This window comes from Falco cherrug, chromosome 3 (assembly GCF_023634085.1).
Source record: "Falco cherrug isolate bFalChe1 chromosome 3, bFalChe1.pri, whole genome shotgun sequence".
Lineage (NCBI taxonomy): Eukaryota > Metazoa > Chordata > Aves > Falconiformes > Falconidae > Falco > Falco cherrug.
Window position 1 is genome coordinate 36940096 of NC_073699.1, and position 13496 is coordinate 36953591.

General features: G+C 41.4%; 1 protein-coding gene across 7 annotated transcripts; it reads left to right on the forward strand.

Moving 5' to 3' along the window:
- The first annotated feature begins 199 nt into the window (after nt 1-199).
- Nucleotides 200-9769, forward strand: ZFAND1 (zinc finger AN1-type containing 1). 7 transcript variants are annotated; one of them, XM_055704728.1, is made up of 9 exons: nt 240-313; nt 575-816; nt 1493-1535; nt 3477-3516; nt 3864-3991; nt 4077-4168; nt 4981-5105; nt 8973-9128; nt 9279-9769. In XM_055704728.1, the coding sequence occupies exons 5-9, from the start codon at nt 3885-3887 to the stop codon at nt 9447-9449; spliced, it is 651 nt and encodes a 216-aa protein (XP_055560703.1). In that variant the 5' UTR covers nt 240-313; nt 575-816; nt 1493-1535; nt 3477-3516; nt 3864-3884; the 3' UTR covers nt 9450-9769. The 7 variants fall into 7 exon arrangements, with proteins under 7 accessions (XP_055560700.1, XP_055560707.1, XP_055560703.1 ...); XM_055704729.1 differs by having other exon boundaries at nt 245-313; nt 713-816; XM_055704725.1 differs by lacking the exon at nt 575-816 and having other exon boundaries at nt 200-313.
- Nucleotides 9770-13496: the final 3727 nt, after the last annotated feature.

Sequence of the window (13496 nt, forward strand, 5' to 3'; positions counted from 1 at the left end):
TCCCCTGAACCGGGCGACGCAGCCCGTGCCGCCGGGTGACCCCCGCCCGCCGCTCTCAGGCCGCGGCTGCCCCGCCGCCGGCCACGCCCCGGGGCGGGGAGCGTCGGCACAGCTGCTCAGCGGCCCCGCCCCGCGCCCGCGGCACGCTCCGACGGCCCTCGCGCGCCGAGCCCTGGGTTTCCCCGCCCCCCCAGTTTCCCCGCCCCCCCAGTTTCCCCGCCCCCCCGCGCCGTCCGCGCTTTTGGCGAGGCCGGGGAAATGGCGGAGCTGGAGCTGGGGCAGCACTGCGGGGTGGCGGAGTGCCGCCAGCTTGGTAAGGCAGGGCGCGGCTGGCCCCCGGCACGGTGGCGGAGACAGGTCCCGGCCTGCCGCGGGGCGCCGCTGGCGGAGGCGGGTATGGGGGGCCGGGGGCGGGCTCCGGGGCGGGCGGCGGCGGAACCGGGAGGGGCCGGACCGGTAGCGGCGGCGGGGGGCCCGCGGGGCGGCCTCCGTGCTGCCGCAGCCCTGCGCTATCCATTGCCACGGCCTGTCGCCTCAGTGGTGTGGCCGGGTGGTTAATCCCCTGCTTTGCCAGCTGTTGTTACCCGGCTTTCCCTTCCTTCGCCCTTGCTTGCTCTCGCTGATCTGAGGAAACTATGTTAATGAAAATGAGAGAGGCAGCAAAATCGCTTGTACTGAAGGCTTTCTGATGGGACCACTTGGTCTGACATAGACGAAGTGACCGAGATCTCTGTGAGCTGACCTTGGTAGTCCAGTTGCATGGTGGTCCATTAAGACCAAACCTGAAGGATGGAGAAACGGAGTAATGGCCTGGAGGTGGGTGTTTGCTGCTGTTGGTGATGTGGTTGAGTTCAGCCGACAGTGAAGTGATTTTTTCTGTAAGAATTGATGCAGTAGGTGGGGGATGTATGCAGAGACTTAATAAGTGTGTGCAATTTAAATTGCGCAAGGACAGTATGTATGATACGAAGGACAGAGAGGAAGGAGTGGCGTGATCAGGACTTGTAAATGGAGGAGATGCTGGCCTTCTGGAAGGTATAACGTCTCCTCCAGCTGGCAACCCATATAATGAAAATGTAAATTGCCCACTGCTTCAGCAGTCAGTAAATAATATTCTGAGTGGTCTCACAATAAATTCAATTTTTTAACATAACTTTTAAGTTTGATGACTAGCCAAATGTTCTGGTTTCCCAATCTGATACTGAAAAAAATGTCATTTAAAGCATACTTCCAACTTCTGGAATGTATGTAAAAACAATTTACGTACTTACGTGCTTTTCAGTAATACCAACTAGGGGAGTTAACAGTGTAACTGTGTTACAAAAGCCACTTTTAGGTACTGTGTAGATGGAGGGGTAGAGATTTTTTACTGTGTAAAGGCACCTGCCCCATGATGTATGTAAGCAAAAGCTAATCATGTAAAATTAAGCTAGAAAGTATTAGCAAAACAATATGCATGTTGCCTATCTGAAAACAAACCTTTTTGTTTCAGATTTTCTCCCCTTTGTATGTGATGGCTGTTCAGGTGTCTTTTGGTAAGTTCATAGAATCCTAGAGTATCTCAAGTTGAAAGGGACCCATAATGACCAAGTCCAACTCCCTGCTCCTTGCAGAACTACCTAAAACTAAACCATATGACTAAGAGCATCGTCCAGATGCTCTTTGAACATTGACGGGCTTGGTGCTGTGACCACATCCCTGGGGAGCCTGTTCTAGAAACCAAACACCCTCTTGGTGAAAAACCATTTCCTAATGTCCAGCCAGAACTTCCCTTGACGCAGCTTCATTCCATTTCCTCGGGTCTATTGCTGCTTTCCAGACAGATCAGCACCTCCCCCTTTTCTGCCCCCTTTGAGGAAGTTGTAGGCTGTGATGAGGTCGCCCCTCAGCATTCAATTTTCCAAGCTGAACAAACCAGATTACCTCAGCTGCTCCTCACAAGTCTTGCCCTGGAGGCCTTTCACCATCTTTGTCGCCCTCCTCTGGAGACATTCTAATAGTTTGATCTCCTTCATACATTGAGGTGCCTAAAACTGCACTCAGTACCTGAGGTGGGACCACACCTGTGTGGTGTTGTGTGGGACAGTCACCTCCCTCAACCAGCTAGCTTTGCTGTGCTTGATACACCCCAGGACACAGTTGGCCGTTTTGGCTGCCAGGGCACACTGTTGACTCGTATTGAACTTACCATCAACCAAAATCCCCAGATCTCTTTTCTGCAGGGCTGTTTTCCAGCCTCTTGTCCCTCACTTTATATGTATAACCAGGATTATGCCATCACTGGTGGAGAATCCTGCACTTGATTTTGTTGTATTTCGTATGGTTAGTGACTTCCCAGCTCTCTAGTCTATCCAGACCGCTCTGTAAGGCCTTTCTACCCTCAAGGGACTCCACAGCTCCTCCTAGTTTAGTGTCATTGGTAAACTTTATGTACATTCAATTCCTGCATCCAGATCATTTATAAAAACATTAAAGAGCACTGGCCCTAAAACTGAGCCCTGAGGAACTTCACAGGTGACTGGCCGCCAGCGTGATGTAACCCCATTTATTGTAATTCTGAGCCTGACCCACCAGCCAGTGGCTCACCCATCATATTACAGACTTGTCTTGCTGTGTGCTAGACATTTTGTCAGAAGGCTACTGTGAGAGTATCAAAAGCTTTACTAAAATCCAAAGCCGCCACATCTACTGGCTTTTCTAGGTCAACTAGATGGGTGACCTTGTTGTAAAAGGAAATTAAGTTGGTTTTCCTATAAGATCTCAGTGTGGCAGTTGTATAGACCTAAATGTTGTATAAAACATTCTGTGACTCAGTTCAGATACATGTACTTGACAATAACTGTTCATTGAATTTACCACTTTTTTTCCCCAAGTGGTTGTTGCGGAGGTTTGAAATCAGTGGGATTGTCTTTAGAATGCAGGTAGATTATTATGGAAGGGATCTTGCTTAGACTCTGTCTTGTACTGATTGGGGTAGGGAGTGAGGGGGTGTTAGATTTTTTTCTGGTAGAAAAAAAAAAATGAATTCTTCTTCCAAGATTCAAATCAGGGCCTGCACTTTGATTTATACTTCAGATTAGCAGAGGGCAGCTGAGATAAACTCATAGGCTGAGGGCAGATTTCACTTTTAATATGTTAGAAATCTTCAAAGGATTTCTACTGTTGTGGAAAGTGATTCAAAATCCATTAAAACAGACAAACTCCAGTTGCTTTGAGCTAAATTCTTAAGCATGCTAATATTCTTATTCTCTTGAAATGGTTTGTTATTTTGGGGCATAAGTTTTACATGGCAAGAATATGATCGATCCATTCAAGACATGAAATGGTTAGAACAAATTTTGGACAAGATTATTTAATTGAAGTGTTCCCGTGATAAAACTTGTCAGATGACTTCAAACATGTAAATGTTTTCACATGCAGTTTTCTTCTCCTGAAATGTTGATAATGGTGTGATATTTTCTTCTTTTGCCATCAAGCCTTCAGCACAGGAGCCGGGATGCTCATGGGTGTTCTGAGGTAATCTAATAATATATGACTACCTTAAAATTAAGTGCAATTTAACTGTCTATTTTCAGATTAGATATATACATGCAGTATATAAGTATGAATTATTTATTTGAGAATGTGACAAGCCTAAAAAAATGAATCTACTCTTTTTCTGCCTGTCAGAAGTAAATTGATTTTGAGTAGGATGTTGGGGTTTTTTCCTAATTGAGCTAAACTTAACCAGGACAAAAGTAGGAGAGAATAGCTGGACTAGTTTTGCCTATAGAACTTAAGAGTTCATGCAGTTCTTTTGAAAAGATGGGGTGGTGACTTGTATGTCTGTTTATTTACAGAAAATATTTTGTACTAATGCCTAGGTGAATATAAGAAACAATTCTATGAAACCAGACCAGCACAGATCTTACCCATGCTCATACAAGGACTGCAATGGAAAGGAGCTTTTGCCAGTTTTATGTCCCTACTGTGAAAAACATTTTTGTCTAAGGTGAGTGGAACAGTGTATCTAAACAACAATGCTCACTCATTAGGGAATGGAAAAGGTAGTAAAACTGTTATGCTGTTGTTTACAGACACCGGCATCAATCAGACCATGAATGTGAGAGACTGGACACACCAAAACCTCGAATGGCTGCCACCCAGCAGCTAGTTAAAAATATTATAGGCAAGTACAGTGGGATATATATGCTACAGTTTTCTTCAGAAGGCTGGTTGAGCTTGTGACCTCTTCTGAGGGTTCAGGATTGACCAAATAAGAAGGATGGGGATTCCTTGTTTAAATAGCCTTAAACTCACATGTCAGCATGTAATGCCATGCATCTAGACTGAGACAGGACAACAGCAGCATGTGTCTGTAAAGAGGATCTTTAAAGATTAAATAGGGCTCAGGTTTCTTTCAGAGTTATAGTCTTGTTCTCATTCTACAAGTACTATAATGTAATGAATTGTACCTAACCATTATTATGTGCATATTAATTCATGAGAAAATAATGCAATTGTATTGTATTGGGTGTGCATGCCAGCCTGCTGGGATTATACTTACACAACCAAGATGGCAAAAACCAATGTAATATTTTGCAGCTTTCAAACAAGCTCTAGGACAGCAAAGAGAATAAACAGCACTGCCTAACTGGACAGTGGAGTAATGTGTGGAAAGGAGGACCTGAAACTGTTGCCATATGAATCCTGTGATTGCCACAGGTGTAGAAACTTCAGAATTTGTATCTATTTGGCTTTTGCAACCCATGTTTACCTCGTGATAGTGTTCATCTGCTTTTCAGTGTAAACGAGTTCTGCTAGAACTGTGACAATTCCAGATATTCTTGACTAGGAGTACCTGATACCGTGGCCTCAGAAGGACATGAAAGGGATGGGAACCTTGAAGATATTTATAATGAGGAGCAATAAGCTAATTCCAAGATATGTACAGGGGACGGTCTGAATCATCACGCTAACAATAATAATAATTGTTCTCAGATTCTAAAAAAAGTGAGGAATCAAAACGCAAAAAATGTAAAGGAGCAAAGAACAGTGAAACAGCAGCAAAAGTGGCATTAATGAAACTGAAAATGCATGCATGTGGGGACAAGTCCTTGCCTCAGGTCAGTGATGCTTGTTTTCAATAATTGAATTCACAATTCAAGGAAATGGGAAGTTTTCTGAATTTCTTCAGCTAGTTCCCTCAGTTTGGTTTTGGATTTAATTCTTGGAGCCCACAATCATTTATATGTATATTTCAGCCTGCTTCCCAAAAGCAATCTCACTAATCTTATGTCTGTTATAAGGTGTCTGTGTGGAATTTGGAGCAGTCAGGTTAAATCCCTTTATTTTATAGAAGAAGTGCCTGCCACATGGTTGTCACCCAGCACTGCAGGAATAGACAAGTTCTTTTGGGGATCCCTGGCAGAATGATAATGGCACTAAGTTGTAGTTATAATTAAAGCTTTATTAACAGAATTTGATGATAGGCATAGCATAGAAATTTATGATCAGAGTAGCACACCATTTTTATAATCAGAATTGGTGTAGCACAATTTTATAAGTAGCATAGCACAAAATTTTATAGCATAACTTAGCTTGTGGTTCCTAATCACCTGGAGCCTCTGTAGTTTGGGTCCAGTCAATACTCGGCTTGCAGTAGCAGTATCACAGTCATCAACTAGACTTAAAACATGTAAAAGAATATGAGTCACTCACTCGGTCCTCAGAGGAAACAGATGACAGTGAAGGTGTCCCTGGCCACCAGGTGATCACAGGTTTTGCAGGCCAGCAGCAGTTCTGGTCCCAAGATCCACTTAGGGCTTGTAATTGCTCGATTTTATGGACAGTGTGCTGTGTGCTGCTATGCTCCCCTGTTCTGTGATGCAGTCATCACTATCAGGTTGGCCAGGTGCCTGGGACCTTCAAGGCTAATAAGGAGGGGAGTGGTCAGCCTGGCACCCAGGGACCTTGAGGCTGATACGGAGGGGGAGAAGAAGTCTGTCTGGTGTGCAGGACCTTCGGGGCCGTCAGGAGAGGGCGGGCGGGAACTGATACATGACCAGCTTGGTCACAGAGAATGTCTGTTTGCCATATAAAATGGTGTTAGTTATGCTAACCTTATCACCAAGGGGCCAGGAGCAGGGGGTACCGGTCACACATGACAAACCCATCTCAAAATGATGCTTTTCATGCTGGGTACCAAGAGGCTGCTGACAGACAGGACAAAGCTTGCACAAATCTGTACCAGTTAGATTGAACCTGTCTCATATGAAACTGAGCTTTGTGTTTGGTGAAGCTCCATTATTCTGCTGCTCAGATTTAGTAGCCATTTACTACATTTCTGGATGAGGTATGAAGGGTGTGAGGTCAGTTGTTCCTGCCTTTGGGTTGGAAAAGGGTTTTAACAGTTGCTTTATGTTTCTTTCAGCCTTTAATTTCTTTGATTCATGAAGTACTTCACTGATTCCTTGTTGTTTTTCACTACCATGACCAGTCAGACCTGATGTTCAAGTCTTTTCCACATATCAGGATTACACTGGGTTTAGAAACACCTTGATTCTTTCCTCTAGGGTTTCACTTTGGATCTGTATTTATGCATCCTCTTAAAAGACCTGTATTTCAATTACTTTTCACTACATTGTTATGTTGGAACACACCAAGTTTAGGCCTTCCATATTGATTTTATAATACTGAAAACATTCTATGTGATACTCTTATTGTTAGGTCTTATCTTTGTAAAGTATATTTAATTACTGTTTTTAAAACAACTACAGCTGTTCCATTACTGAGTCCTCATTAATTTCTGTTTTTATACTTTGTCAAGCTTAAAGATTAGATAATTCTGCTTAGGCAGAAGTCATAATACAAAGACCTGCTTGTAGCATTTTTCACAGATAGTACCACTTAAATAAATACGTTCTGGAGGGAAAGTGATTAATTTCAAACATTGTGGAACATAATTTAAAAGATCCACCCTCAATATATGTAAGAAATTTTTTTAAAAGTTGCTTCCTAATTCCAAAGCCAGTAAACTCTAAAAGATGTAGCACAAATTACCGTATGCTAATTTCTCTGACTATTCATTTTCTCATTTGGATATTAATTGTTTAATCATCTAGAATAGTGACAATTCTAACACTAGTAAATTAAGCCTGTTAACCTTCAGCACCTCTATTTAAATTGCTTCCTAGACTCCTCCTAGCCTCCTTCTGCCCAGCTTGTTCCAGTTTGATGACAGATTTTTTTGAATGTGAAGTTTCTGGAATGCCTCTTGGGCACATTAGTTCTCTCATCACTATATAGAGAAGATTAACACATTTTTCTTGGAGGTGCAGAGCAGAAGGACAGGGGGCAATGAGCACAAGCTGCAACATGTGAAATTCCATTTAGATAATAGGAAGAAAAATCACAATGAGGGTGGTCAGACATTCAAACAAGCTTCTCTGAAAATTTTTGGAATCTACATCTTTGGGATGTTCAAAACTTGATTGAATCTGACCTGGAGCAACATGATCTACCTTTATAGTTAGGTCCAGCTTTACATTTCCCTCTGCTTTGAGCATGGTTATGGACCATGTGACACCAGCAGTACTTTCTGAGCTTTCTTATTCTATGATCAGGAAAATCAGACTATCTTAGAAATATCTTTTCTCTGACCTCTTTGTTCAGATTCTTTTGGTGTCAGACTTGATATGGGTTACCCGACTTGATATGGGTTACCCCTCTTGAGACTGACCAGCTCAAAACTGGAGGGCCATGCTGCAAAACAGCGTTACTTATTGTGTCCGTGACTCACTGGTATTTTCCTAGATATGGCACAGAAATTGCTGGAGGCATATCCCATAGTTAGGGATGCAAAGTAAAATGAGCTGTTTTGTGAATTAAGTTCTAGTGAACTGTGGGAGACTGTCTCATCATCCTTGGAACTGGAGGAGCAACTGTAGGAAGGTGCCAGGGCACTGATGGCAGCTGAGTGATGTTAGCGTGTGTCCATAATAGCATGGCCATTGTGTTAGCTGTTTTACAAGTTGTGGTCATTTACATTTAAGCAAGATTCAGGTCCTGTTTCCCTTGCCCCTTTGTAATATTCCTGGGTGTTAAAGATTTTCTGGTGTGTGGAGAGCACTCTCAAGTTTTGAGGAAAATGCACAGGATGAAATTCAGACTCAGTTTTATGAATGTAGCTGGGGGAAGGTAGTTCCATATTTTTCTAGGGAAGGCATAAGTAAGTCCTTTAAAAAGAAGACTTCTGTCTTGTTTGATAGGATAGTATCTGGTTTAGACTCAGCAAGGGCAGCCTTAACTGATGAATAAACCAGTCCTGCTTGCTGCATGTCTTCTCTTGAATGTCAAGAAGAAATAAACCTGAAGAAGGGATTGTCCCAATCCTGTTCCAAATCTCTGGCTCACAGGTTACTCCTGACATTTCTTAACAAATGTTTCAGTCTAGTACATATTGAAAGAGTGTTCAGTACATAAAAGGATGAAAAACAGGATAAAGGATTAGCTGGCCAGGACCAGAGTGTTGGTTTGTGAAGCAGGCATTTCTAGTACGATTAATTGTTCTAACTGCCTTTGTATTCCAATACGAGACATTATGCTGCTGCCAAAAGCCACCACTGCTTATTTAAACTCACCTTTTTCTCCCCAGAGCAGTTGTCATTGTCTAGTAAACCCAAGACAGACACCTCTTCATGTCTGTTTATATATAAATAGTCTAGTTGTAGGACTCCGGTGAGAGATGTTCTCTGCTCCTTTCTGAACTTGCTGTGCTTCATATATGTGCCTGTAGCTGGAGGAGATTGGACTTGATGATCTCAGTCATTTATATTCTGCAGTAAAGTCAGGCCTTGGTCCTGATGGAATACAACAAGTTTCAGTTGGTAATTCTGGGGCTGAAGTGTAAGTTTTTAACTGAGAAACTATTAGATATGTATGACTGGAATTATGTGTTTCTTCTGTGAATAATTTTTTATTTGTTTTTCTAGACAGAGAGAATTTACTTTCAAGTATTTTTACCAAAGGGGAACAAAGAGAAAAGCAAGCCTATGTTCTTTTGCAGTAAGTGGAGTATTGGCAAAGTAGTAGATTTTGCAGCTTCCTTAGCAAGCCTTAAAAATGACAACAACAAATCAACATCCCAGGTAAATCAGTAATAATAACAAATGTTTTCCAGGTTGTTGGGTTTTGATTTGGGTTGGGGTTTTTTTACCCTTTTTTTCCTTCTCCACCCCACTTCTTGCATCTCAGATAGGGATATCTTAATGTTAATTTCTGTGCTGTTTGTCTTGCAGAAACTGAGATTATGCCATACTGCCTCTGGAGAAGCCTTGCCATTTGAACACACATTGGAAACATGGCTATCTGATAAAGACTGTCCATTATACAATGGTGGAAATATAATTCTGGAGTATCTTGATAATGATGTTCTATTTATAGAAGATACAGAGTCGTACTTTAGTTAGTAAATTATGACAAACAAAAAAAAAATTTTTTACAAGTGTGGTATTCAAACCAAGTCCAGTTTTATTTTACAATTACTGGTGTGCCAGAATCTGTCCTCAGTTGTAGAGACACAGTTCCCATCAATTTCTCTGTTGCTTGACTGACAGAACTATGTCCAGAAAGGAAAACTAGTTATTATAACAATTAATGTTACAGATATTCACTTTCTAGAATAAATTCTTGCGTTATTTAGCTATATAATGTCAGTAATGTTTTCTTAAACTTTTTTTTTGTGTAAATGATGGGAAAAGTATGTATTAATAAATAATGAAAATGTAAACTTGCAGTGTATCAGTTCTCTGAAGGAAGGAAACACATTACACTGTTCTAGCATCTTTTCTACATCTACAAGAACAGAGTTCGCTGAGTTTGGAATCCAGCACTGTCCATGCCCCAGGTCCACATTTTCTTCTCTCCACGTAATAGTTTCTACTGCTCCATGATTCTGTGCAGTGTGAATGAACTACTGAGGCAAACCCCTCTTCATGGGAAACTAAACAGACTAGCAAGATTCTCAGATGCAGTTGGCTGCAGCATGTAAGGTGTGATCCATTGCTACTGAAATGACCTAGTCACTCATAGCAATTAGGGCGCAGCATTCAGATGGGGGAGAAATCTGTCTCCCACAGCCCGACTCACAGATCAGAGTGACTCACCTTTCAACAAATTTGAAAAGAGAAGAGCTACCTTTCTTTTTTCAGATGTGGGGCCCTTTCTTTTAGGCAACTATCTTCATGTGCTGTTCTCACATACACAAGGATGTGCCAGCTTGTATGCACGTTGTGGATGTTCTCAGTAATTCCTGGAGATGTAACTGGGCCACAGGGAGACTGAATGTCTACACATTGTTCAAAAATGTTCACATGATGCATTATAGGGACGTTGTCCTGCCATTACAGGACATACATAGAAGTGGGGAGCAACATTATGGGGACAGTAGGGGACATAAGGCTAAGGAATATTTTTATTCCTGTGGGAAACGGAGCTTTGGTCTGGAGAGCTGACATGAGGCAGAGAGGTGTACTCAGACCTGCAAGTGGAGATGGACACCTGCAGCCATCTGAGAATTCACAAATATGGATTTGGTGTGTTGGCTCATTCTGTTACCATGTCCACCAACAGAAAAACTCCGGGTTTATCTGTAGTACGTGATTGCCTTAAGGGAACCATTGTCCACTGGCTGTAATGCTGGATTCTGGTTCATTGGTACCAGTTTGAAAACAGCCAGCCATGAATGACATAGCCATTCTAGGCACAGCTGTAATAAAAACCCATAAAGCACAGTGTAAGAGGAGTCTGCCTAGCATCTTTTTCAAAGGTAGTCTCCATTCACAGAACAGTAATGTGGTCTTGTTCAAGTGGCTGTAAGTTACCATGGTATGTGGTACTACCAAGTAGTATACCTTTATAACAGCAGTATCTGTAGGATTATTATCCATTGACTGGACTTGCATAAAAACTAAAAACATCTCAGTAAGCAAGTCACTGTTAATTGTTCTTATTTTGCTGTACAGTACTCCTTACTGTAGTTGTAACATGACTTGGGTATTGACAAATTATTTTACTGGATCTGGTATGGATGTCACAAAGAGGAAGGTGCTTCTGGTTTCCATGAAGGAAAGGGTCTTTAGTGGCTGGATATTATAGAAATCTTTGTTTCCTGGCAGCAGGAAGTACACAGGCATTTCTCCACTTTCCCCTGCCTATCCCCACCTGTTTGTCATCTCACTTTCCACTGCAAGAGGAACAGTTCCCTTTCCCCTTGTTATTTCTTTTCCTCCCTTTCCTCTACAATTTTTAATTCATTTTCTTTGTATCTTAGGCAGCTGTGGTAAGGAATATACAATGAGAGGCCAACCATCATTGTGGGACAAGTGAGTCAGGGAAGAGTCCTGAGCTGAACCTGCTCCCCATGTTGCTGAAGCAAATGGAAGATGCTGCAGAGCAGGGTGGTGGTTTTTTTCAGCAGAAAATCCTCATTCTCTACTTACTCACTTGCTTTTGCCCCTTATTTTTCTGCCCTAGCAGTTGCAGGCAAAATAATTAAAATAACATTCTTTTGTGGATAGAGAGAAGATAGACTTTGGATGGAGAAAGTAAAATCTTTGGGGGGATCTCAAAGGTTTTACCAGGAACGTTGCTTTCATCAACCGCCAGTAATTGCTAAGGGCTTGCTGCCTGTAAATGACAGCACAAAACCCACAAGTCACAGTTGATAAGACTCCAAAAAGTTTTCACATTCACTTTCATCTTATTCCAGGAATGTGCGATTGTACACAGAAGCTCATTCCACTTGGTTTTCAGAAACTGAGAAGCAAAGCCAAATTAAGCTAGTCTGACAGATAAATAATTGAGAGGTGAGAACTCTGTCCTAATCATCAACTCTAGGAACAAAAGCAGAAACTTTCCCAGAGCATCAGGACCTTGCCTAGGCTAGAATGGCTCACATTTTAGCTGTTTACACTCTATAGTGTATACAATTTTTTGTTTTTCTAAAGCTTATTATCTTAGCATATTTAAATAAGGAAAGTTAAACAACTGGATTTGAAAAGAAAAAAAACAAACACAGAAAAAACACTTTGGAGGAGCCATCTGACATTTGAAACCATTGTTAATTTCACAGGCTTGTGTTTAGAAGTTGCTGAACTGTTCCACTTCAGTTAGTAAACAAAATGTTAAACTCACTTCTAGTAGAAGAAAATGCATGCGAAGTTACTCAAGTGAGAAGAATAATTTGTCAAAATAACTACTTCATGATTTCATAGTAAATAGTACTTTCAGCTGAACTATTAAAATAGGTGAATGTCAAACTTTTTGATTGTTATATCTGTACAGTAATTTCAGAGAATGCACAAGGTTAAGGCTTTGTGAACATTTTACCTCTGACAATGCTCTTGGTAGCAGCTCCTGGCCTTGTCCCAATTCAAATACTGCTACAAAATTCCCTGGCATGTATTTGTGATATATGTAACACAGTTTGGAAAGGGTTATATTAACTTCAAGAGCTCAATTTTGCTTGGATGTGTGACCTGTTAGATCAGCTGGGTGATGCTGTAGCAAACAAGAAATAATAAATCACACTAAGAAAACAGGCAGTAATCTCTCATGCTTTCATATTCATCAGTTTCCTTTTGTGTGTCTGTTTAGAAAAGTATGTGCCCTGGAGCATCATCAGTCTGGTTTGAAGACTTTATCAATAGATCACACTTGTTCATCGTGCTTATCTGGTGTCACATAAAAAAACACCTCCTTGCCACCCAGTTCTCCTCTTAGTAGCCTCTTAAATGAAATACAAAATTTCCTTTCAGCTGGAATGGAAATTGTGGTTTGGATCAGAGCAATTCTTACACTTAGGAGGAGAGAATTTCAGCCATTTCTGTTTGTTTTACTTCTGCTGATTTTAGAATCAACACAGAATTTGAAATCCCCGTATAAAGCCTGTAAAGCACTTGCTGTAATGTTAAGTATATTATTAATAATGTCAAAGAAGCCATATTCTGAGGCATGTTTGGCAGTTTGCCTCAACAAAAACTGAATCAGAGCCAAAGTGCCTCTTTTCAATTGGCTGTATGCTCTTAGTATAGCCTTGTAGAGAATGACTTGAAAAATAATTAATAAAAATAACCTTTATCATCTCCGCAGTTCTTTAATGACTGAATATTTAAAAAACCAGGCGTATATGTCTATTTCTGTTCACAAAATGGGAAGGAGGAAACATGAAAAGGCACAGTTCCTTTGCCTCAAACAACAGCACTGCTAGGAGTGGAAACTGTACCTTCACTGGTGCGGTAAGGACTGAATTAGCCCCATTTGGCCTTGGAACAAGTGCCTCGTTGTGGGTTGGACTGGCGTTGGGGAAACAGGGTGAGGCTGCTTATTCTGGTGATATAGATATTTTATGATCATTTTAAGTCATAAAGCGAACAACCCTTGTCCTGTTTACAGTAGATCATCATTTTACATACAGCAGTAAATTAAATCAGCTGCGATGTGTGAACAGAAGACAG

What these genes read in the sequence shown, in the direction of transcription:
- ZFAND1 (XM_055704725.1), top strand. Translation starts at nt 259, where the DNA reads ATGGCGGAGCTGGAGCTGGGGCAGCACTGCGGGGTGGCGGAGTGCCGC. An exon ending in GCTAGTTAAAAATATTATAG is followed by an intron (nt 4,169 to 4,980) that starts GCAAGTACAGTG and finishes AATTGTTCTCAG; the next exon opens with ATTCTAAAAAAAGTGAGGAA. An exon ending in ACAACAAATCAACATCCCAG is followed by an intron (nt 9,129 to 9,278) that starts GTAAATCAGTAA and finishes TTTGTCTTGCAG; the next exon opens with AAACTGAGATTATGCCATAC.